General features: G+C 45.2%; 1 protein-coding gene across 1 annotated transcript in view; it reads left to right on the top strand.

Annotated features, from left to right (window-relative positions):
* The first annotated feature begins 16147 nt into the window (after positions 1-16147).
* VIPR1 (vasoactive intestinal peptide receptor 1) overlaps positions 16148-26349 on the top strand; it is a 95258-nt gene continuing 85056 nt past the window's right edge. Inside the window, exon 1 of the mRNA XM_079300511.1 lies at positions 16148-16385. Within this exon, the coding sequence (XP_079156637.1) occupies positions 16314-16385 (72 nt within the window). The 5' untranslated portion in view covers positions 16148-16313. The remainder of the gene's footprint in view (positions 16386-26349) is intronic.

Below are 26349 nucleotides of genomic sequence, written 5' to 3'. Positions count from 1 at the left end.
AGAATATTTTCTTTTTTATCTGAGTCAGAGCATATGAGGAATGATACAGAGACTGCTGCTGTACTTTTAAGGAAGGGACTGAAGCAATCCTGTACTTTTAACCTCTATCCTCAGTGTTTGAGCCATCAATACTTCTACTTTAGAGCTTCACTACATTTATTGAATCGACCTGGCATCCCAGAATGATGAGGCAAATGCTGAATTCCCAAGGAATCAGGCATCAGCGCCCAGGATCAATTTTCTGCTCTTGTTTCTTTTCTTGTCGCTCGACAGGTGAATCCATGAATGAGAACAAGACACTAATGAGGTTGTAGAGCATCGTTTGGAAAACACATCGAGTCCAGAGGCATAAATGGTGTCTCTTAATGAATCTCCATGTTTCAGTTGTACTCACTTCAGCGTGATGAATCAATAGTGCATGCTGTGACAGCGGGAGCGCCGCTGCTCTCACCCAGGCTGAATCAAAAGTGCCAAGGCAAGTGCTCAGGATGCAGCAGCACACAGACAAGCCTGGAAGGAACCTCAAAAAAGAAAAAATATTATTTGATCTATTCCTTCTCCATGCCAGCCAAGCCCAGGCCTGAGAAACATTCCTTCAAGCTGGGCAGAGCTCAGCTCATCATTCCACACTCCCAGGGTGCTGGAGATGACTCATTCCACTCAGCACAACCACACAACCACCACGAGATGATTTGGAATATAACCCCAGCCTCTTGCTTTTTTTTTTTTTTTTTTATATTCCCTGAGGGTGTGTCCCTATGACAAAGTACAGAGCCATGCAGGTGGATGTGGGAAAATCCCACGGATCAGTACAAACTGGGGATTTCCTGTCTCCAGCTGCCCTGCTGAGCAGGGACAGGGTGCTGTGCTGTGCTCCTGATAATTTTGGTAGCCCTTTTCCCAATCACTTTCATTTTCTTCACACCTCTCTTGAGCTAAAGGGGTGGGGAGAGCAGGAATGTCTTCAGGGTGTCAGGAGTGACCCCAGCAGTGCTGGACAGGGGAATTATACCAGCCTGACTTATCTGCAAACCACCCTGACCCTCATGAATGTTGATTACATCTCATTCCATGTCCAAAAAATCAGCTTGGACCAGTGATTAAGGTAAGGGACCAGGATTTAACTACAAGATCCTTTACAAACTTCTTGGATCATTTCAGACAAATCCTTAAAGGATCTAACTAGACCATCTCTTGTAGGTACTCAACATCTGAGTTACAAATCCCACAGATTTTTTGATCAAGAGAGAAAAGCCCATGACTCAGAATTTAGGGTTTCTATTTCCATTTAACAGTGAAGTCAACGAAGAGGTTTAGACATGGTGTCTGAATTAATGTACATCAGGACATGAAAGTATAATTTTTACCTTTTCCCTGGCTATTCCCTCTTCATGTAATTATTTTCTAGTCCAAAAAAGTGTCATAAAATATCTTCACTGGCACTGTAATGTGGCAGAGTATCAGTTTCACAGCAAGCCTGGCTCAAGCACTGACCAATTCTGCATTTTTCAGAAGAAGCTGCCAGAGAAAGTACAGACCCTTCCAGCTTTGGTTGGTCTGTGCCCTGTCATTGTCATCAGTTTTACTTTGAAGCAGGAGTTGTTTGTTCTGTTTCACACTTTTGCAGGTGTTTCCTATTCTCAAAAATCCCAGGTTTCTGGGGTCCAACAATTATCCACTGATTTTCAGTGGAACATGGCCATCACCAAATGGGACCTCAGATAAAACATGCATTTGGCTTTATTTTGTCAGAATTAATTATTCAGGTTATTTATTGGGTCTGTAATTAAACAAGCTTGATTTTACTGGTTTGAAATTATCCATCATTCACTTTTATCAGGCTTCTTGCTTTAGTACCAGAGTGTTTCTGTATTTTGGGTTTGGGAGGTTTTGGTGACAGGGGTGGCTTCTCTGAGAAGCTTCCCCATGTCCAAGAGAGGCAATTCCAGCCAGCTGCAGAGAATTCAGGAGTGAGGTTGAGCCTGGGAAGAAGGGAGGGGTAGGAGGAAGGTGTTTTATGATTTGGTTTTCATTTCTCATTATCCTGCTCTGATTTTATTAGTAATACATTCAATTATTCTTTTTTCCTAAGTCAAGCCTGCTTTGCCCATGAAGCAGCTGCTGAGAGATCTCTCCCTGTCCTTACATCCACCCAAAACCATTTCCTTCATTTTTCCTCTCTCCTCAGCTGAGGAGGGGAATGATGGAGGGGCTTTGGTGGGAACCTGGTGTCTAGCTGAGGTCAGCTCACCACAGCCTGATTTCTGTGCACAAACCTTTTCTCCACACTCATTTTCTCCTCATCTGTCACATCCCTCCACATCCATCCCCTCCCTCCCTCTGGCCCTTGCAGAAACCCTTCCCTGTCAGCAGTCATTGCTATCACCTAATTCTGGAGATTTTGCTCTCTGCTCAGACTTTTGGGATATGAGGCAGCCAGAGACAGGGAATGTTGATGGATTCATCACAGTGCAAGCTGTGCATCTTCCCCTGAGCTCCTTACACAAGATTCCCCTATAACCAATATCAGTCACACCTTTGGAGTTTGGTTTCTGATACCAAGGGTCATAAATCAGTAGCACAAGAAAGAAAAATAAGTGGATTCTCCATTTCTTGCCACTTTCAGGCACAAACTGCTGACATTCCTCTGCCAAAGACTGGATGCTGAGCTCACTGTGAGAAAGCCACAGCCCCAGTAATTTATACATCCTATACCCAAATCTATCACAGGGAGCAATGAATCACCCTGTGAAAGAAATGATTCTTCTCCACTGACTGCAAAAGGAGCAGAGGAAAGACAGCTCATTTTGGCACAGGTATTCTGTCTCTATCTTCATTCCTTAAATAACTGTGAGGTGAATCCCATCCCACATGCTGTGTAAAAGATCAAGGTGAGTGAGTTAATGATCCCATCTGGCCCTTAAACCTGTGAAAATCACTGAAATACTGAAAGGTTTGGAGGGGGAAAGGAAGGATTTACATTCTCTGCTCCAGAGATAAAACAACCAAAAAATATGGATTAGGAAGAAAGCACCCATGTGATTAAATTATCCCAGAGCTGACAGCTTCAGAAGTCCTTTTGCTGACAACCAACCCAGACCTGTCCCATTTTATGCTGGAATCATAACACATGGTTCTAAAATTTCCTGTGGCATTGAAAATCTGACCTGAGACCATGTCCATGACATGAGGAGCTGTCCCTCTCCATGGAACAGCCCAGTGCATCTTCCATCAGTCCTTCCTGACTGGAAACTCTGTCACAGGCTTGTCACTGCCACTGGCAGCTCAAAGGGCCAGATAAATCATGATTTCATCCACTACAGAACCATATTATTTCAATTTTACTCAGGCAGCTGTAATTGAAATGGAGTCTCTTCACAAGGCAAATTTCCATGCTGGATGTATTTTTCAAGTCCACCATCAGAAGAGAATGTTCAACACAAAGACTACTAAATTAGTCTGAAAAATGAATCCAGTGACACAGTCTTATATTCCTCCTCTCAAATGAGCATGTAATTAAAGATTCTTTTTGCATTTTAGTAATTTCATTCAGCTTCAAGCCTTGGGGCTATATTCTGAAGTGGAAGATTGATTTTATAGGGGTTTTGATGAAAAAGTGGCTATATTTTTAAAATTCATTCAATTTCTGGACTACATCTGAGTGAGATTCATCTCCCTTATGATTCCAGTGGCTTCTCTGGGGATTGATGTGGATTAAATATGATCAGTGGTGCCTCATAAATTTCCAGTTACCCGTGTAGTAAGAGGTTCCACACAGTTACAGGACACGTGGCTTTGGATTGATCAACATCCAGAGATGATGCAGGCTGAGAGTTCACTGGTAGAGAACACACCAGGGCAGTGGGGATCTCAAGTTGACCCCACAAAACAAGGCATTTATCAAAGTGTTTTGACAGCAGCCTTGAAGAAAACAAATTGTGAGTGTCAGTGGCTCAGAAATGTGCATTCACAAACTGAATTCTGGGCTGCAGTAAAAAAAGAGAGACCAGCAGGTTGATGGAGGAGATTCTCCCCTCTTCTCTACTGCATCCAGCACTGGGTATTAGGAGGAAAATTTTCCCTGTGGGGATGAAGATGCCCTGGCACATGGTGCCCAGAGAAGCTGTGGCTGCCCCTGAATCCCTGGAAATGTCCAAGGCCAGGTTGGATGGGGTTTGGAGCAACCTGGGACAGTGGAAGGTGTCCCTGCCCATGGAAGGTTGGAATGATATGATCTTTAAGGTCTCCTCCATCCCAAACCATTCCAGAATTCTGTGATCACAGCTGGTTTGAAATGGCAAAAAAAATACACCTCAAACCCAATCAGAGATATCTAAAACATTGGCAGACAAGATATGGCACAAGAAGAACACTGATCACATCATTGTGGTGATGTGCCCAAGTTAAAAGTTTATTAATTAGTTAATTGCATGCTTCCCTCATGTCCTCATGCCATTCTAGAGGCTGACCTCCCAAATTATCTCTGGACACACTACACAACACTGCACTCCTGGGCACAGACAGAACTTGGAGGTGTTTGGCAGCTGAGGAGGATCACAGCCTCTCTTGCTCAGATCCAAACAGGCTGATTCAGCTCAGTGTGTGAAATACATCCTCATCTGAGCTGGGCCCTGTTTGGATTCCTTTCTCATGCTGCTGGTGAGAGCTTTCCCTGGTACCTCTACTGCAATCAATCTTTTTTGTCTGCTGAAGCAGCTCCTGATGTGACACCCCGTGAATAATTGCCTGGGGATATGAACACTGAGCTGATTAGAGCCAGACTGGAATGCTGGCAGTGCCCTCACCATGGCTTAGCTCCCCTTCCCCTCCACACAGAGCCTTCCTCACACCACCTCCTGTGCAAAGCCAAAGGATTTGAAGTTATTCTGCCCAGCCTGGCAGGATTCCCTAGCCAGCACCCTCCTGATGCTCCCAGATGTGCCACATGAATAATTTTTTTTAGCCAGAAATCAAACCCTGAGCATTGTGACCATGTTGAACAACAGATCTGGAAGTCACTCAGTGATATTAAAAATGTTTTGCCACATAGAACTCATTAGAACACACGCAGAGGACGTGCCTGAAAAGCTGCCTCAGGTTCCCCATAGCATATCTATGCAAATGTTATCACTGATATGAGATATATGTGCAGTGGGATCACGGGTACAGAACATGTAGAAGTTTTATGGCTTAGCCTCTGTAAATATTCATCAGGTTACCTTCATAATGTGCTTGTTAATAGAACCCTGACTAGGGAAAAAAAAGGAATTTTTAAAATCCTTCTAATGAAAAATATGGATTTTTTAAGTGATCTGGCTTTATTTCCCCCACTTTTTAAACAGTAGATGAACAGAGAAGCCTTGATAAGTTTTGGAGACGAGTGGAATATAAAGGGTTAAACATTAGGATAGTTTATAATTTTTAATTATGTACCAAAATCAAAGCAGCATTGGATCTTACCCTGATAACCATTCATTGCAGGAGCAGACAGGTCACTGCTCCCCTTCCCAACTCAAAACAGAACTCAGTCCAAGCAAATAATTTCAGCTCAGGTTGTTATTGTTTGTACAACCACTGCACTTTAAAGGTTTTACAGCTTGAACAAATAACCCAAAATCCAGCCAAATGAAGGGAAAACCCAAGTGTCAACCTCTAAAAGAGCTGAAGAACTGCACCAGCTTTGAATTCAGAGCCCTGGTTCTCAGGTTGTCTCTGAAATTCTCAAATGTCTGGGAGCATTCCAGCATCCAGATTTCTGCTCATTCCATGATTTTAATGCCTGGGGTGACCTGGTACCTGACCAAACCCAGAGCTCTGGGCACATCTGGGGAGACAGCACCAGCCCTGAGTGAGCTCCCAGGGGAAGGAGCTGCCAGGGGAAAGGGGCCAGGACAAGTGGGTGCCACTTGTGCTTTCTGCTGACCTAATCACAGCTGGATACAGCAAAACCCTGAGTCCCAGGGAAATCTGCCACTCAGATATTTATAGTCTGGGTTTCCACACCTGAGCTTGTCAGCCCTGAGCTCTGCTGCTGCTGAAGGACACAAATAAGATACTTTTGAAAGGGGTTTGTCTGACTTCTTTCAGATCTTTTCATCAGGATTATCTCCATCTTTCCATGTGATTAAACTCCCAATGATTGATAAAAAAGGAGACAAATTAACACCTGTAACATGGTGCTGCACAGCTCAAAAACCACAAGCACAATTTGAAAGGACACTTTTGACACTGCACCCACATCTTGCCCAATCTCATCTCCCCCCCTGTACAGCACAGATGTGCTGCAGATCTGGCAGATCCTGCCCCGTGTTTGCCACACTCACAGGGCTGCCAGGGAGAATCTCAAATAACATTGTCTTTTGCCTGTGTTTGAGCAAATAAATCCCACCCAGAAAGCCCAACAAGGAGGTTGTATAAGGGAGCAATTGCTCTAGTTTTATGTGCAGAAAGCTTGAAGGCTCCAGTAAAGTCAGATTATCTGAAGATGCAAACTGGGGCACAATGTGATAACACTGCACTATTTACAGGCTGGCTCTCGACAGGGAGTGTGTTTGCTTTTGAGGCCACAGCTGAAGAAACACATGTAAATACTGGGTTTTATTGCAAGGCCCTTTTGCTGTCCAGGAATGGAGCAAGCTTTGAACAGCATGAAAGGCAGAGGTGCTGAGTTTTGTTATCTTGATCACCCTAAAAGATCTTTACTGAGATTAATTTCCCTGGAAATCAAATGTGGTGGGTGGCACTGAGACTGTCTTGCAGTGAAACTCGTTTTGCTTATTCTTAATGTCATGTTTGGCTCTGGGTCCAAGTGGCTGCTCTAACACATAATCCTAATTATGTGCTCTGGAATACTTTTGACCCAGCTCCCAAAGAGGAAATAGTTTCAGAAGACATTTAACTTTCATCACTAACTATAACTTCCTCAACTTCAATGGATTTGAGTAAACTGAAATTTAGACACTCTAACCTCCCCAACTTCAATGGATTTGAGTAAACTGAAATTTAGACACTCTAACCTCCCCAACTTCAACAGGATTTGAGCAAACTGAATTCTAGACCATGTCTGTAGTGACTTTTCCCTTGATTGTGGATAATTTCTTGAAGTGAAGCCTTAGCTGATTATAACTCCCAATTCAGATCTTCCTTGTTATCTTGGCATTGTTTAAAATTATTATTATTGTTATTTTCTCACTTGAAAATAGACTGCAAGACTGAATTTCATCTTGGACTTTATTACAGGCTTTTATTTGGTAGTCAACCTTGATATTTACAAAAGCAGAAAGCATTGGTTCAACCTGAGCATGGATAAATGATAAAAGCAGAACATCTCTAGTTTTGCAAATTGCATCTGCTTGTCTGATGCTTTGTCCTGTGGTCTCCACCCTTTCTGCTGGAAAACTTGGATGGGAAGTGAAGTCTTGGTGCAGTGAGACTCCAGGGCTGCTCATCGATCAGATATGCCTGGAACACACGAATAAACAAATGAAAATTGGTGAAGCTGCAGTTAAACAAGATGGGGATGAGTCACTGCACAGTCCAACCCACTCACCTCCCCAGACAGAGGGAGATGTGGCACAGCTGCCTAAATTCACCCTCAGAGAACTATTCCCATTAAAGAAGGGACAGGCACTATAAGTTTTCCAGCCCAGGTGCTCTTAGCAAAGTTTCACAGTGAAAACACCTCCATCACCCCAGTTTCTCCTGGGAATCCTGCTGTGAATGCCTGAAGGTGACAGGATCTTAGCTGGGCCATATTTAAAAATATCCCACAAGCCTCCAAAAAATCCCCACATCCACGAATGCCTGGTGCTGCCCAGAGTGGAATATTTTCCCCTTTGCCAGCTGCACACAGCCCAGTTCCCAGGCTATCTCCACTTGCAGATAACCCAGAGCACAGGTGCCACTCCCACCCTGCGTGGAGCTGTGCAGCAGGAGTGGCTGCTCTTTGCCATCCCCAGCCAAAGTTCTTGTTTGCTGACCCAAAAAGTGCAGGAGGGCAGCAACACCAATGCCAAAACCTGCCCTGAGCCAGGGGGCTGCCAGCCAAGGGCTGAGCACAGGGGAGAAAATGCTGTAAAAACACAGAAGGCTGAGTGTAAACAGAGAGATAAGGTAGCATTCAGGGAGAAGATTCATGTTACAAATGCCAAGGGTCATATTTTCTGTTAAAACAAGTAAAGCTTGGCTGAGCCCCGGTGAACTTGGCTGGGGCTGTGCCAAGCCTTTGATACGTGAGCAGCGAGTTCAAGGCAGCACCTTGGAGGCAAAATCCAGTCCCAGGCTCTTGTGCCCTTCAGAAAGGTCACTCACCTCTCTGTGAAATCCCTTTCACAGGCAACAGGTAGCACAGGAAGCAGGAGCACAGAGCCTGCACGTCAGGAAAGCTCAATAAATTCAATTATCTTCATTCAAAAGCAGTGATGCTTCACTTCCCTCAGTTATTCCATATGTTGTGTCATCCCCTTGGATAATGTGTGGAGCTCCATGGGAAGAGTGTCTTTATATGCCTGATTTTTTCTAGATGACTACAGCAGCACCCAGAATTGAAAAATCTCTTTTTTCCTTGAAAAATCCACTTCAAACTTCCTGGATGTGCTCACAATTCACAGGTATCAGAGTAATGCCACAAACTTCAGCTCCTCCACTCATCCACCTCTTGGTACAGAAAAAGAGAATGGGGCTTTTTGGGACATCATTCTGTCATGGCCATTTGCACTGTCAGAAATTGATGGGAAGCATGGAAAATCAGTCTTTGACAATCTGGTCAAATCTCACATTATTTAGTCTGGATTAGGAGAGGGTTTCCCTGTTTTGTACAGTCTGGCAGATTGTGAGCATGAAACTATCTTTTGCTTACAAAGGGAGAAGAGTTGTCTGAAAAAGAAAAAAAAAAACAAACCACTCATCAAAATTATCTGGAAAATTACATTTATGTGAGACAAATTCTTCCCAGACAGCATTAATTCAGGAGAATGTGCTGTCATTTCTTATTCCCCCCAAGAAACAGTTTTATTTTTCATGTGTGTTGAAAGGACTTGGAACATAACACTTCCCTCCATTAGTGGATGTAATGTTTTGCTGACATACAGTGAGGATGCTTAATTTGCTTGCACAAATCTATCCTGGAGGCAGCAGATATGTAAGGAATGCATCAGGCAAGGGAATCAAATGAGCAGCACAAACCCTGGGATATTCATCAGCTCAACCAAGAGAAATGAGCTGCAGCAGCCAGAAAGGCTTGCTTTAAATCTGATTCATAATAAGGAGGGCTGGAGGAAGAATTCCCAACCCTAATACCTCATTGGGTTCTTTTTCTCTGGGAGATTATAGCTGAGTGAAAAGGGAAAAGCAGGGCTGCTCTCATTTCTTTGTGCAGGGAAGATTTTGAAGAGCAGGTTTGAGTTGGAAACAAGGGATATCCCAGCTAAACAAACAGGAGGGAAATCAATAATCTTACAAGGAGTGCTCACTGACTGCCAGAAATGAATTCTTTGCAGTGACTTTGGTTTGTTTGGGGTGTGAGGGAGTGAGCTCACAGGGGAGCCCTCAAACAGGCAGACACCTTCCCACTAACCACACACAGAGCCTCTGACTGAATCTTTTGCCTGTGGAAACAACCAGATTTCAGAGATGTATGATATACAATCAGCAAGTTTCAGGCTCAGGTGTTTTCCTACCAAGCTGGAAAAAAAAAAAAAAAAAAAATCGCTCAGTTTGAAGGCAAGAGGGGCTTTTATTCCCTTCTCCCTCTTCTCCATCACCATGTCTGAGCCCTGGCTTTGTGATTTTGGTGTTGTTTTCCTGAGTGGTCCCTGCAGGAAGCCCAGCACTGCTGGGATAATCTGGCATGGTCCAGGCATGGGGCAGGGCTGCCCAGCCCTGTGTGAGAGCAGCTGGCTTGGGCAGAGCTGAGCAGAGCACAGGCTGCTGTCTGCTGAGATAAAGAACTTTTCTGCAGGCAGGAGAGGAAAGGAGCAGCCTGAGCTTGCTGCTCATTTCAGAAGAGGAGTGGAAAATAAAAAAAGAAAAACTCACAGGAGCTCTTGTGACTGAGAAATCCCAGAGAGTGTCCTGGTGTATGTCCAGGGCTTTGGATCTCAGCTGCAGCTTTCATTTGGCTTAGAAAAGAGAAAGTAGCAACCCAGCCCAGCAGGTGTGAAAAATGGGATCATGCTCCACAGTGTGGCCAAAAATGCTTTGCTGGGCATTTTCTCCATTATTCCACTTCTTCCCAGTGTCTGGCTGTCCAGAGATCAGAGCCCCTGTCCCCAGGGCTCCTTGCATCCCTCAGGACTCCAGCAGGCACAGAGCACAAACCAGCAGGATGGATCAAGCAGATCCTCGTTAACAGCATGAATTCAGTGAGCAGGCTGACTTCTGAAACGTGGGCTTTCCTTTCAATCCTTCCTGACATGAATGTGGCAGCTCAGCCTTCTCTAAACTGCTCTCAGTAAACTCAGCCACGTCCAGTCTCAGAGGTTCTGGAGGTTTTTGTCCATGGTGAAGCCAAAGATAAAATATAGCATCTTGGAGAATAATGGATTTACAGAATCTTGGAATTTTTAGCTTGGCAAAGAACAATCCAACCATTAACCCAGCAGTACCAAGCCATGTCCCTGAGTGCCACCAGCAGTCACCTTGGGAAGAGCCCTGATTTTTTTATTCACTTTTTATTGCACTTGTCAATTTATACCAAGCCTCACAACATCTATCACAAAAATTAGCGAGATTCTAAAAACTCCTCTTTCCTTCTGCTGAGACCTTAAAACCAGTTCATTATTTTAACAACAGGGATTCTCATCACCCAGCCAGAAGAAACTGGGGCTTGTTCTGTGGACACCAGCAGCCACTCCTCTCTGTGCACAGCATTTCCCTGATGCATTTGGCCAGGCTGTGTAAAATGTTCTGTTTCCTGCCTCCTCCACAACAGCATCAGCTGTGCCACATCCTCTAATGATAAGGTGGAGGCTTTATCTCCCTCTCCAGAGCATGTTTTAGCCCAAGCTTTTATTTAGCTTGTGCAATCTCTGGTGTCAATCACCACGTTGGTTTCCCTGCCTCATGTGCCTGCTGCTGCCAAAGGACTCACAGGGAGTGTTAGAGGAGATCAAAATCTCTCAGTAATGAGGGTAGAATGTTTCTTTGTGGTGTCCACGACCTGGGACAGAACCTGCCTCTGCTGGGCAGTTTTATTTTAAGAACTGTGGTTGTAGGCATGCTGAGAGCTGTGATCTTTCTGCTTTCTGTGCCCTCCTTGGCTCTGCAGAGCCCCAAGGAGAAAGGAGGGACAGGTGCCCTGGTCCCCTGTGCCTTTGGCACGTGCTGTGCCTGGAGCAGTTTTACAGTGTCCTCAGTGTAAACAGCTCTGCTTTAATAATGCATGGCTTTCTACTCACCTGAATTCATTCCATCCCTGCCATCCCAAGTTTGGAGAACGTCCTTGCTTGTGAGTTTATTGCCACACTTTTTTTTTTTTTTTTTTTTTTTTTTTTTTTTTTTTTTTAATTTGGCTTGTTCTTCCAAATATTTTCTCTTTTTTTTTTCCTGGCAAGCAATATTATTATTATTTTTTAATTTTTTTTTTTTTTTTAGAAAACTGTTTTATGCAAGCATTTTGTGAGTGGCTAATCCCCTGTGGATATGTAATAGTAATTGCAAAGCTTATTTTTTTCTGATCCCAGTGGCTTTGATTGTGTGAAAATAAACGTTGAGTACTATGAAGCAATTAATCCTCAGCTCTCCTGGGAGTTGGGTAGGTAATTATTACTATCTTTAGCTTACAGAGTGAGGTGAGCATCAGGAACTGGATAATTTGCCCTTGCCCCAGAGATCAAGGACAAGATTTTAGCCTGCTTGTATCAGGTAGGTCCCTTTAATTGAAATATCCCACTCCTGCTCTTCTGATATTTCACATTCTGCACTGACATTTCCACCTCTGCTGCCCTCACAGCTTTTAGTCATTAAGCAGGTGGAGATTCCAGGAGAACTTCACTGGAAAACTTTTGGGGACAGCTGAGGACAGAAAGAGAAGAAAATCTGAGCTTTTGTGGTCAGCTCACTTCAGATTTTCCCTGGGGCCACTCTGGTGTTTCCACCCCATGCAAAATAAGGGCACTTAAACCACAGGAAAGCACCAATTGTTTGTGCTTCATTTTGCAAATAATGAAGTCCTGTAGGTGGATGGAATGGTCCTGTTTGCAAAACACCCCAGCCAGTGTTTGCCTGCCTCTAATCCCCAATGCAAATAATGCACAGGAATTTATTTTGCAGCTTGTTTATGGGATGTGATGCTGTTGTTGTATTCAAGAAAAGTCACAGTGGAAAGCAGAACAGATGCATTGTGTTGGCTTTGGAGAGGAAGCTAAATGGGGAACATAACCCCAAGGGCACAGAACAGCAAATCCAGCCTTCAGCAAACTGCTGCATGAATCAGCCCTCAAATATTGTCCTTCTAGCCACCACTGCTGCTAGTCTTTGTATTTCTGATTGCCAGAGGCACAGAGGGAAAAAAACACAGCCAGCAAACAATGTGGCTGCTTTTATTTACCTCTTATTTACCATTAGTGTCCACCAAAATTTCTTACATTTGTATGACATTTCCCCAAGCAGTTCTCAGGGAGATAAGGCATTTTGTGAAGGATGCCACAGCACAAAATGTTAATTACCTTTGAAGAAGAGGGTTAAATAATGGTATTGAAGAAAGGCAGGCACAGAGAAGATGCACCAGCCCAAGACAGGGATCACTGAGGTAACTGTGCTGCTACTGATGTGAAGAGGAATTAGATCAAGGCTTTCTCAATTTGCTCATGACTAAGATTAGGGGGAAAAATCACCTTCTAGGCTGCAATATCAATTTGTTAGCTGAGAGCCTGCTCAACACCAAGCAGCTGCCACCTTTCAGCCTCCCCTCACAGCCCCAAAGCTTAGGAAAGACTTTTGCAGGGTGGTGTTGGATGGAATCACAGTGAGACAAGCACCAAACTCCCACCAGCAGGGAGAAAGGGAAGCTGAACTGCAGCAGCTCAAAACAGAGCCATGATTTAGGGGAAATACATCTTGGAATGGTAACACCTGAGTAATTCAGCTGAATACCTGGGAATTCTCCTGTTCCCACCCACCTAGGGCAAAAACAAGTGTTTAAACCAGCTCTAGACCACTCAAAAAAAAAAAAAAAAAAGAACACAGAGCATCAACATTTTGGATTCTTCAGGCTCCCACTGTTGTTTTAAAGATGATACAGAAGGATAAGAAGAGGGCAAAAAATGCCAAAGACATGGCAGAGGCTCCAAGCATGGAGCTCCAAAGAGTTTGGGGCTTTTCAGTCTGCACTGACACAAAGCCTTTAACCACTTGGAGAAGGGAATGTGATTTCACTGCTACAGTGCAAAATTTGGGAGGATGGGATGAAAGGAGCAGGAGGTGAGTTCACACCAAACAAGTATTCTCCCAAAGTTGTGGAATTCACTGGCTACCTTGTAAGAAATGAGCAGATTTTTTAGAGAGTTATCTGAATCTGGTGAAGAATTGATGAGAAAAACCTGATCTTGCCCCTCTTTTATCTTGCACCTGGCCTGAGCAAGGAGTAACAGCAGGATGATGTCTGGGGGGAGGCAGATGTGCCACAGCCTGGTGTTGTTTCAGTGAGGCACAGAATGGTGGAGGAGGACCAAAGGGTTAATTTTACCTGTTGTATTCACTGTAAATTCTAACTGAAAGTAGCCACGCCCCTCATTAATATTCATTTGCATATTAATACACACCCCTAAGGGTGCAAATGATGACACAATGTGCAGACTGCAGACAACAAAACCCCATCTGTAAAACGTGATTGTTCCACCCCTTTGGCAAAGCCAAAACTTATAGGATAGAAGGAGTCTGCATAAAATTAAATATGAAGAAGAATGAAAAAAGAGAAAGAAAAACAGCTCTGTTTGTTCAGGATCAGTCAATGGACTATGTCTCTCTTCCTTCACTGAATGCAACCAGATTTATGGTGTTGAAAACAAACTATTTGTGAATCTGTGGAAGTTCTTCTTGAGCAGGACCAGATTTGAGAGCTGAATTGGTTTTAATATTGAATTAAACCTAGTTGCACCCAGCCCTTCTGATCCCTGAAGACCAGCAGGATCACAGGAAGGTTCTTTTCTGCCAAATTTCCATGCCCTCAACACAGCAAATCCAAAAAATCCACTCAGTGAGCTGGACCTCGACCCAGCACAGTTCACAGGGCAAAATGTGCTTCAGACTTTTCCTGTAAAATCACAAATCCTTCAGATTTACTCTCTGCTAAAAACCAAAAAAAAGCAGCACCTGCCACTACCTTGCTCCCCTCCTCCTTCCCTCCCAAATTTTTCCTTAACAGGCTACTTGAAATCATTCAGGCTGCATTAATAAATTAAATAAGGATGCTCAGAGTGGCTGTAATTAGTGGGGGGATGCAGTGCCCAGCTAATCAGCTCTGCCCCTGTCATTTTAGGATCCAAACTGAGCTTTATATAGCTTTGCTGGGTGTTCAAACCTCTGAACAACTAATTGAGGCAATTAACATCTTGTCCCTCTTTTTACACTGGCAATTATAGGCCACCATGAGGCTTATGATGAGAAACAAGGGGGAGGATGGGATTTTTTCATAACAAATGCAAAAAAAAAAGAGGGAAAAATATTTTCAATGCCACCTCTCTTTCCATAAAACTGGGGAAAAAAGATGGTAAACTGTTTTTTTTTTTCTCATCCTTTGAAGGTTATCTTGAAAAAGTGGATGGCTTAGTGATTTGCTAACAAGAACTAAAAACTGGATATAACTTTAGATTTTTAGCCATTAAAAATGGCATTTTTCTTGGTTGTGTCAATAAATTGAGGGGCCTGGCATTAGGGAGCTGTCTCCAGGGTCTCCCAAGTATGAGGATTTTGGGGTTTTTTCCTCCAGGATTTTGTTTTCTTCCTTTGGCAAGTGGTTTGCAAGACAACAAATCTGCCCATATGTTTGAGCTTGAAAATCTAGTGGGGCTGGGGAGAAAGGAACAGTGAGGAGGGTATAATTTTTCTTATTTTTACCTTTATTTATAGGGCTTATTTGGCTTTCTACACATAAGCAAACTTAGATCTGAGACTTGTCTTGAGTTGAAAGGAGCATTGCCCTTAATATTAAATTAAATGCTGCCCAGTGTGCTGGAAAGGGGAAGGATTTCCACATTTTTATTAAAAAAATAATTCAGCCTGGTCTTGAGCTGTTCTTGCAAACTGGGAAATCCAGAAATTCCATGTCAGTGACCAACAACATGGAATTGTTCTGCTTTTTTTGGGGAAAAATATACAGATCATTGAACTGGGTTGGGATTTTTGGCCCATTTAACCACTGCTTACCAAGCAGTTATTTCAGGGAAGGGAAGGGAAATGGGAAGGGAAGGGAAATGGGAAAGGAAAATGGGAAAGGAAAATGGGAAAGGAAAATGGGAAAGGAAAATGGGAAAGGAAAATGGGAAAGGAAAATGGGAAAGGAAAATGGGAAAGGAAAATGGGAAAGGAAAATGGGAAAGGAAAATGGGAAAGAGAAATGGGAAAGGAAAATGGGAAAGGAAAATGGGAAAGGAAAATGGGAAAGGAAAATGGGAAAGGAAAATGGGAAAGGAAAGGAAAGGAAAGGAAAGGAAAGGAAAGGAAAGGAAAGGAAAGGAAAGGAAAGGAAAGGAAAGGAAAGGAAAGGAAAGGAAAGGAAAGGAAAGGAAGAAAGAAAAAGAAGAAAGGGGATAGAAGGGAGGGAAGAAAAAGAAAGATGAAAAGGGAAACAAAGTAAAAAGAGAAGAGAGAGGAAAGGGGAAAATACTGAAAAGGAAATGTGGGAAACGGGAGAGAAGGGGGGAAAAGAGGAGGAAGAAGGGAAAAGAAGAAATAGGAAATAAAAAGATAGGAGAAAATGGAAAAAGATAAAGGGAAAAATGGAAAGAAGAGAGGAGGGGAACGAGAAGGGAAATAAGAAAGGAAGGAGAAAGGAAGGGTAGAAAGGAAAAACAGGAGAAAGAAGAGGGGGAAAAAAAGAAAATAAAAGGAGGAAGAGAAAATGAATAAAGGTCAAAAAAAGCCGTGTGAAAAGGAAGGAGGAGGAAGGGGAAGGAGCCGGGGCAGCTGGTCCGGCCGTACCTGGGCCGGGCGGGGGCGGTGCCGGGGGCGGTGCGGGCGCTCGGGGAGCGGGCTGGGGCTGGAGCCGCTGCCTCCTCCTCCTCCTCTTCCTCCTCCTCCTGCTCTCCAGCTCCCGTTGCTCCGCGCCGCTCCTGCCGCGCCGGCTGCGAGCCGCTGGATGCGGGCGGAGCGGCAGCATGCGGGGCTCGGCGCGGCGCGGCGCGGCGCTGCGGCTGGCGGTGCCGCTGCTGGGCTGCCTGCTGGCCGCGGTGAGTGAGCGAGCGAGAGCGGGGACCGAGCGGGGACCGAGCGGGGACCGAGCGGGGACCGGGCACCGAGCGGGGACCGGGCACCGAGCGGGCACCGAGCGGGGACCGAGCGGGGACCGGGCACCGAGCGGGGACCGAGTGGGGACCGGGCACCGAGCGGGGACCGAGTGGGGACCGACTGCGGGACCGAGTGAGTGAGTGACCGAGTGAGTGTGTGACCGAGTGGGGACCGAGTGACCGAGTGCGGGACCAAGGGACCGAATGAGTGTCAGAGTGAGTGAGTGACCGAATGAGGATCGAGTGAGTGACCGACGCCTCGGGAAAACTTCGGACAACTTTGGGAGCGCTGGCGGGCGAGGGCAGGTGGATCTGCTCCTTTCGCTGTCCCCCGGTTAACCTGGGAAACAGCGATCGCTTGGTTCGCGTGTGCGTCCCCTTGGGGAGTGAGAGGATCCCTTTGAGCTGCAGGAGTTCCCTTTCGGGATTTCAGCGTTTTATTTCACAGCCGGCTCGCTGTCATTCAGGTTCGCTGGCTTTCGGTTTGCTTTGGTTTCTGTTCGGGAGCTCTTGCAAGGCTCGCCCCAAAGCTGGGAATAAGGGGCTGAGATGTCCCCGAGGGGACTCAGCGGCTGGCAGGGGGCTCTGGGCAGGGATCCATCCCCTGCAGTGCCCACCACGAGTTGGGCAAAGCGCTGCTCTCCAAAATTCCAGAACCGCAGCCGGCAGCAGGGGATGTGTCCGGGCTGCCGAGCCCTCCTGGTGTGATTTAACGGGAGCAGGGGATGTGTCCGGGCTGCTCTGCCCCTTTTGGTGTAATTTACAGGAGCAGGGGATGTGTCCGGGCTGCTGTGCCCCTTTTGGTGTGATTTACAGGAGCAGGGGATGTGTCCGGGCTGCTCTGCCCCTTTTGGTGTGATTTACCGGGAGCAGGGGATGTGTCCGAGCTGCTCTGCCCCTTTTGGTGTGATTTACCGGGAGCAGGGGATGTGTCCGGGGATGTGGTGTGATTTACAGGAGCAGGGGATGTATCCGAGTTCCCGTGTCCCTCCTGTGTGATTTACCTGGAGCAGGGGATGTGTCCGGGCTGCCGAGCCCTCCTGGGTATGAATTACCGGGAGCAGGGGATGTATCCGAGTTCCCGTGCCCCTTTTTGGTGTGATTTACCCTGAGCAGGGGATGTGCCCGAGTTCCCGTGCCTCTCCTGGGGTTTATTCCTCCTGGAGCTGTGTCTGCCTGTACACACACACACAAACTCAGGATCACACGTGCGAGCAGAGCTGATCCTCCCTGCCAGCAGCACAGGGCTCCCAGAAAGGTGTCCCTGTCCCTGGAGGATGTTTAGGGTCCCTTCCAGCCCAGACCGTTCAGGGAATCTGCATTTCTCAGATTTTTGTTCTCGCAGCTCTTTCCTCGCAGTGTTTGATTTATAACGAGACTGGTTTTAGTTTAGCAGGCTGGACTTGAGGGGACATTTGGTGCTGGCTGTGGCTGAGTTTCACTTATAACAATCATTCTCCCAGAGCTGTTTTCTCTCTGGAAGGTGAGGCTGCCTGCCCAGCATCCTGTAGAGCTGGGTGAAGTTGCCTACCAGAACTGAGCTGTACCATCAGTTCTTGGTTACAGGCCACCTGTATTTGCTCTGCTGGGCTGGTGAGAGTGGCTGTGGTCACAGAACCATCATAGAACTGTAGAATGGTTGGAAATAAATATCGTCTGATTCCAAAGCTCTGTGGACAGGACAGCTTTCAGATGATGCTCGGAGCATCATTCAGCCTGGTCTTAAAGCAGAGACAGAACAACCAAGCTGAGTCTCAGGGAGTGGAAGTTAACCCAGATGTGTCAGTGCATCACTTGTCTCCCTTTTCTTCTCGCCTTTCTTCTCCCCTTGTCCCACAAGAAATGAAACAAATGGGTTTAATTGCAATTTTTTTTTTGGCTGTCACCATGAGCCACCCACCCATCTACATTACCAAGGACTTTCTTAGAGGATGAACAGGTTGGGAAAAAGGATTAAATTACTTTAAAAAATGACCAGGCAATCAGTTCTTGGAATTCTACAGTTTGCTTTAGGGAAGATCCAAAATAGCCCTCGTGTCCAGGCTGGTGCTGGGGAAAGGAGAAGGGGGCAGCGTTCTCAGCAGCTGCTGGAGCTGCTCCAACTCTCGCTTCCACTGAAGCCCTTGGCAAAATTCCCGTTTCTTTAAAGATTGTTGGCATGAGGAGCTCCTCTGGGGCTGGATCCTGCAGAGGGTGGGGTCATGCAGCTGCTGAAGTTCACCCTGCCAGGGGTTGCCATCAATGATCACAAACCCCTAAAGCTGTGAGGCAGCACAAGGCACAGGTTGGGTGCAATCCTGTACCTGCTTCCTTTCCAAACCTTTTATTATTGTTGTTGTTAATGTTCCTGGGATCTGGTTCACGCTGGTGGGTTAAAAAGATTCACATGATCCTTATCAGCACTGATCTGCAAGGTGACTAATGCTGAGCTGCCTCAGCGCTGGAGAAAATCTCTGGTTTGTTTCTCAGCACAAACCTGGGATTTGCTGCTGATTTTGAAAGCAAAAGTAGCTCTGCAGGCATAACCTGGCTTTGGGACCTGTGGTGACTCAGAAGAGCTTGATTGGTTTGGGTTTTTTTGTATAATTTATTATGATAATTTTTATTGGTACATCCTTGGGGGAAAAAAAAAATCTGAACAAGTGGCTGATCAACAAGTTCAGCACCATAAAACTGTTGCAGCCATGTGGTTTCTAATTGCTGTTATAAACTTTCACCTCTCATCATGCACACTGTGCAGAGGAGGGAATTGGGCAGATCTCATTTGCTGCAGTTCATCAGGCCACGCTCACCAAAGTCCTCCCTCCTGCCAGGGGCAGCTTTGAAAAGTTGGAATAAAAGTGTTAACAGTGCTGGTGTGGACATGCTGTAAATGCACATTCCCTTTTAGGTTCTCCTGTGTTGGTTTTAGGGGTGTAATTAAGATAATTTGGCCTGAAGAGCTACAAATTAGACACTTTCTTTTTTCTCCAGTGTGTGTCTAGAACATGAGATGTGGATAATTTGAAGCAGTTGGTGGATTCCACGTGCCTTCAGATTTCAAACTCCTTGAATTAGCCAAATCTGCCCAGCTGGTGCAATTTGTGCTTTTCTTCAGAGCTTTGCTCTGTTCCAGCCTTGAAGTAGGTTTGTGATGGAAAAGAATGAAGCAACTCAGATCTGATTCTTCATCAGTCCAACTGCAAGTGCTGGAAATGTGAACAGTGTGGAAAAAAAAAATCAGTGAAATGTGAGCTCAGGGGACAAACACTTCAGCTGTGTCTGTGTCTCTTTCCTCCTGTCATTGATTGAGTATCTGTGAAGGGAGATAAATATAGTTTAAACAAAACAACCACTGCTTTTGGCCAAAGGACAAGGTGATCACTGGAATCCTCCAGCCCAGTTCCTGCATCCAGCACAAAATCCCTTTAGCAATAACATGTGTTTAACAAAGGCCTTGCCACAAATCCTGAGTGTATGATTTATTCCATTTATGCTTGTATAAATGCATGACTGACTTTATTCAGGAGAACCAGTTGCCCAACCCTGTGTTCTGGGTGCCTCTGAAAGCCTCTCTATAAAGCTGAAAGTTTTCAGAGAGGACACATAATCAGCAATAATAATATTGTGACAGTTCTTACTTAGGGCTTAAAAGGGCAAAATTGTAAAATAGGGGTGGGGGAAATAATATCTGAGGGGAAAAAAACGTCCTGGGGAAAATATTTAAAGCTGTTTCTGAATATTCTGAAAATATTTAAAGCTGAAAACTGAAAACCTCTCTGCCTCTTTATAATGCTGAAAGTTTTCAGAGAGGACACATGATCAGCAAGAATAATATTGTGGGAGCTCTTATTTAGGACATAGAAAGCCAAAATTGTAAAATAGAGGAGGAAACAGTATCTGAGGGGGAAAAACGTGCTGGTGACAATATTTCAAGCTGTTTCCAGCTGTGTTTGACTCCAGCAAATCAGCAGGGGCATTGACACCATCATTATCACATCCTCCCTGCAGCCCTGGGGTCTGTCTCCAGCAGGGAACTGGGACAGCCAGCCAGGAATTGGGATGGACTGGAAAAGCAGAGGAGTCCAGCAGGGTGTTATTTAAAAAAGAGGGATTTTTTACACAGCTTCAGCAGGCAGGTGGGACCATGGACAGGGAAAGCTGCTTAGGTTGTGAATTTGGGGTGTGGAGGTGCATTTCCCCAGTTTTTACAGCACTTAAAAAATATTTTAAAAAATATTTTTTAAATATTTTTGCATTTTCCATCCCCTCACTGTTGCAGCAGTAAGAGGTGTGAGAGCCAGAGGGCTGCTCCAGATAGAAATGCAAATTCAGGTGGGTTGCATTTTGTCCTGAGGGTGACAAAACATTTTGTTCTCGTTCTCAGTGTTTCACAGTGACTCTGTTGAGTGGGGTTTTTGTCTCCTTGCACTTGGCTTTCCAAGGAGGGATCAGGGGATGCAGAGCAGGGGGATGCTCTGCTTATTTGACAAGTGGAGAGTGAGTGAGTGAGTGGTGGCACAGTGTCAGGAGAGAGAGAAATGGCAAACCTGCAGAGTTGATATTCATTTTCAGGGGGGAAAAAAGGAAAAAAAAATAGAGAGAGCTTTTTGCCTTTACCAGATGGTCTCCAGCAGAAACAACTGGAGAGGCTGGTGACTTGTCAGAATCAATCTTCCACATGATATGCTGATAGTCTGGGAGGACTGGGAATTTTCTGGAGTTTGGGCCAGAATGTGAGCATAAATCTCTTGGAACTGAGGGAAGAGGGCCAGGAGGGAGATCTCCCTGTCCAGCATCAAGTGTCCCATGTATTGCCAGCCTGGGCAAGGGCACCAGATGCTGTGAGATCAGCAAGACCTGAGATTTCATGATCTTTTTTAAAATCAGACTTGAGTGTACTTGGAGGAGATTTGTCACACTCTGAGTGGCTGAAATTCAGGAAAGGGCTCATCTTATCTGTGCAGGATGAAAACTCTAAGCCAGGCTTTGGTGGGGAGCAGGATTCAGCTGGGTTTTAGCCTGCCCTCAGACCAGGTCAGCACCAGTGTGGCAGTGTCATTTCTCTGTCACAAATGGGGTCCCTGCTGCATCACCCTGGCTCAGGGGACATGGATCTGTGGTTTTCCAATGCCTGGGAAAGGCTGTGAGATTAAATATAGCCCCACTCCCTGCTCTCATCAACTCTCTCTCTTCTGCGTTGGAAAGAAGAGGAAAGTCCCTTGTGAGAATCAAAATCTAGCAAATGCAGCCTAGAAAAAATCCCAGGTCAGGGGCCAAAACCACAGACAGAATGAGCTGGAGGTGAGTGGAGAGCCCAGAGCAGGAGTTCTGCCCAGCAAGATGGACAGACAGACAGCTGGCACAGGTTTGTCCTCCTGCCCTGTTCCCCTCTGGATGCTGAGTGCAGCTGCTCCTCTGCTCCCTCCCTTCCACACTCCCAGATGTTTTCCTGAGCTCACAAACTCCCCCAGCTTCAGCTGGGTGGGATCTCAGCCAAGAGGGGAGATGCTTTTGCCTCTGGCCATGAGATCCCAGAGGGCTGCAGTGGAAGGAAAGCCAAACCTTGTGGTGTGTGAGAGGGCAGAGATGAGATGCCAGCCCTCAGACTGGTACCCACACAGGGCTCCCAGGTGCTGTGCAGGGCTGGAGGAGGCTGGTCCCCACCTGGGCAGCCTTTTTGTCACCATCCCCTTCTGCAGAACCCACAGCTCCCTGCCTGAGCCCCAGGGATTTCTCAGCCTTCACCTTTCCTGGGCTGCAGGAAGAGTTCATTCATCAGCACTCAGGAAGTGCCCTGGGGAAGGTTTGGAATTTTTTGAGGAGAGGATGAGCTCCCTAGAGCCATTGGATGCTCCTCTGTTATAAAACCCATTTATTTGTTAAATGGGGCAATACCAGGCTGCATCATCACTGCTAGAAAAGCTCCTGAAAATGTTTTAAAAAAAAAAAAAGGTGTAAACTTTACTTCTGATGAGGATGTTAATACAGCACAAATATTTTCCATCCCAAAACTTCATCTTTATTAGGAGCATCCCCTTGGTTGCAGCTTTGCCACAAATCTCTTTGAACCAGCTCACCCCTCATGCATAAACCCTAACGAGGGAAGAGCTACAATAGCAAAGCACTTATGTTTAATAATTGCCAATCTGCACAAATATAAACAGTCCCTGAGAACGAGCAGGTGAGGTGAAGAGGAGCAAGCAGATGGGAGATTTCCTTGCCTCTGCTATTTTTTGCCCCCAGTGCTGTGGGTGCCAGGCAGAGGAGGTGCCCCAGGGCAGTGCAGCCCTGCTCTGGTGACATCAGCCCTCAGCTGGGTCATTGGGAGCTGGCTGGCTTGAGAAGTGAATTTAGGGATGTTTTTGTGAGCAGGGATGTGTGCTGTGGGTTGCTCCAGGCTCACATTAGTGCTGCTTTACTGGCACTTTTTTGGGGCAGATCTTATCTTAGCACTGACTCTTTAATATATATAATTTTTTTTTGTATATAGAAATGATTTTCAGGGTGTAAAGGCCTCTTCTTGTACAGGAATATTAGAGACCCTGATCTGTTTTAAATCAACACAGTCACTTTTTCAGTCAGCTGCACCAGTGGATATTAGCAGCTTTAAATTCCTTCATTAGTCACATTAGGTGGATTTCTCCCCCCCAGGGCAGTCCCCAACTCTCCATTTCACTGTTTGCATTGCTGGGAGCTGGAGATTTACACTTCTGTAAATCTGCTTGGCATTTAAATTCCAGTATTGGCACAGGGTTGTGATTATTTTCTAATTCAGAACCAAACTGGAATTATGTTTTTATACTAATGAGTGTCACTAACAGTGTGGATGATGTTTTGATAAACTCTGCTGGCTGTCATGGCTTGGCTCCACTGATTTGCATCGATTTAAAGTGGAGAAGAGGTCAAAGGAATTGAATACAGAGATCCCAACTCTGTTTGCTGAGCCACAGCCCCCATCCTGTTCTTTTTTTCAGCAGGGATGTTCCTCCTCCTGTATGAGCTCCACAGTTGTTTTTTTTTTTTCATCCTCATCCCCATCATCTTATCAAGAGGGATTGGGAGAAAAAAAAAAATCTATTTAAATACAATTCTTGTCTGGAGGGCAAAATATCAATACTTGGTGTCTCCTTTTGAAATCTGAAATCTATTGGGTGTCTTTGAGGCTCCAGCCTGGGCTCTGTGTTTAACAGATGTTTCACTTAATGCCTGGTGATCTGGAGCATCCCAAGCAAGGAGTGAGCAGTGTCCCCAGGGCTCTCACAGATGTCACTGGCTGTCACAGGCACCTGATTTTGGCATTTCTCTGAGTGGTCAGGATGGTCTGAGCTCCTGTGGGTCAGTGCTGGCCACGTTCAGGCCACTGCAGGGACAGAAAACTCTCCCTGTGCAGGGAGTGAATCCCCAGCAGCAGGAGATGATCCTTTAGTCCCTCTCAACCCAAACCTTTGCAGGATTCTGGGACTCTGTGAGCACCAAAATTAAAGTTCCCTCATTCTGCACTTTGCTGAGCCCTCACAGACACAGAGGCACTTGGGCAGACACCTCTCTTTAGAGATCTTAAGCCTCAAACTGGTTTCTTGTGTTGTATAAGAGTGAAAAAAAGGAAATTTCCTCCATTCTGAGCTTTTCCCTGCAGCCTGCTTTGTTCCTTACCCAAGAACAGGTTTTATTTCATCTCTCCCAGGTGGCAGCTCAGACTTTGAGGAACACATCCCCTTGCCAGGCAGGAAGGAAATGAAATCAAATTAAATGTACTGGTTGTGATGACCACCACCCCCCAAAAAAAGGATCCATAACAGCTCTGCACTTTTGCACCAAAATGAAAAGCAGCCTCAAGGGTGACCCTCAGCAGATTTTAGCTTAGAAATGGCCAGGATCCAAACCCTGCTGGGGATTACACCTCTGCCACCTTTAGCCTCATCCACCTCTCATTTTAAATGAATGTGGTGATTATTGTTAGAACTTCTACCCCATCCATTTGTCAGGGGGGAAGGGATCCTGCACCTGGCTATGTGGGACACATGTACTTGCTTCCCTCCTTTTTTCTTTTTTTTTTTTTTTTTTCTTTTTGAGGTTTTTTTGTTTGTTTGTTTGTTCACGTTTTGGTTTTTGGTTTTTTTTGGTTGTGTTTTTTTTTGTTGGTTTTTTTAATTTGTTTGTTTTTGTTTGGTTGTTTTTTTAAGTCACCTTTCACTTCCCTCAGGAGTTTCCTGAGCAGAGATGAAACCTGTGCCTGGTTTAAAGTCAATAAAGCCACTTCATCCTCACCATCAGTGGCTGGGCGCAGTCCTGAGCTGTGCCTGGTATTTTTTGGCTGCTTTTTTCTGATGTTTTTTTGGGACAATTCAGCAAGGGATGATGTGGTTGATTTGCTCCCCTTGCTGAGCTTTGCCATGTGCTGGGAGTTCTGTGGTGGAGCTTTGGGATTCCCTCTCTGAGAGTTTATGGGGTTTTGCTGTTGCCCTGGGGTCATTCCAAAACCAAAATGCAAATGGCAAAAGAGCCAACACTGAACCAATTCACTTCTTTCCTCTAACATCTGCATCCATCTGTTTGTTTTTTCACCATTTTCAAATCCTGCTTTTTAAGAATAATGACACTTTTCCAGCTGTTTTCACAATAGGAACAGGCTGTATTTTTGCTTGACATCCTCAGAGGCAGAGACAAATGCTGCTGAGAGAGTTCCCAATTTTCCAGGGCACCAAGGGGAGGCCAAGCACTACAGGAGGAATTTCTGATGTGCTCAAGTGTTGACTGCAAGGCTGAGTGCATTTTTTGGGGGGGATATGACATTAAACACATCTGCAGAGCCAAGTGGGTCTCAGCCATGCACTTAATTCCAGTGATCCCTCTCAAGGAAATTTTTACCCTTTCTGCTCTTCTCTGCTCCCTGACTGCCCTTACACAATTTGTTTTTTTCATTTTCTCTGTGCAAAGCTTTTCTTCACCTTTGATGCTTTGTAAATTGTTCAACCAGTTTTGTTTTCAGCAGCATCTCCAGCAAAATTAAACTTTGTTCCTCCTTGCCCCTTTCCTCCCTTTCCAGGGAAGTCACACAGCACAGGGTGTATCAAAGGCTTCTCTTTAGGCTGTTTGTGTGCAATGCAGATAAGGAAAGGTTTTATCAAGAGAAGTAACAGCTCCTACTGGAACAACTGAAATAGATATTTATATATGCAAATATATATTTATGCTTATAAAAGTGTGTGCTTTCAGGTGTAGCAATACTTCCTGAGGGATAAAAGAGGAAGAAAAGCTTAGTAGCCACTGCTGTGGATTTAGCCTGAAAATATTTGGGATAATATGAAATTAGAGTGCTGGTTGTAGAAGGTGTCCTGTGGTAAAACCATTTCTCCCATCCTTCATGGCACAGACCTCCAGCCCAGCTCCCAAATTAACATTGATGGTTCTTCTGGGCATTAAACCCCTCAGACTCTGTGGGTTTTGTGTCATGCCACAGTTTCCTTCCCACCTGCTCCAGGTGATAACTTCACATCCCCACAAAGGGCTGGAGGTCCCACCAGCTTCTCCCTGCCTGGGTGATTTCCTCTCTCTGCAGGTGCCAATTGCTCTTTTCTCATTTTTATTTCTGTAATACACAAACTTGACAGAACTCAGAACAGTTTTTTTCAGACCTGAAATTCATAGCTGGAAGTTTCCTCACTGTGTTCCAGGGGTAAAGAGCCTTAAAAGCTTTTTTTCTTTATCTAGCTGTGCTAGTCAGTCTAATAAAAAAAAATACAAATAAGAAAAAAAAACAACATGTCATATATCAGCAGCCAATCATGGCTATAAGAGCACTTAATAAAACTCTGGTTTGAGATGTTGCACTTAGAGATCCATTTGTCTTGGTCCCTACTTCTTCTGGAGATGGTTCATTGATGCCTGCCAGAGGCTGAAGCTGCTCTGGAAGTGTGTGTTCTAC

Source organism: Erithacus rubecula, assembly GCF_903797595.1.
Source record: "Erithacus rubecula genome assembly, chromosome: 3".
Classification (NCBI taxonomy): Eukaryota; Metazoa; Chordata; class Aves; order Passeriformes; family Muscicapidae; genus Erithacus; species Erithacus rubecula.
Note: the sequence above shows the minus strand (reverse complement) of the source record. Positions and strands in the feature narration are given on the sequence as shown.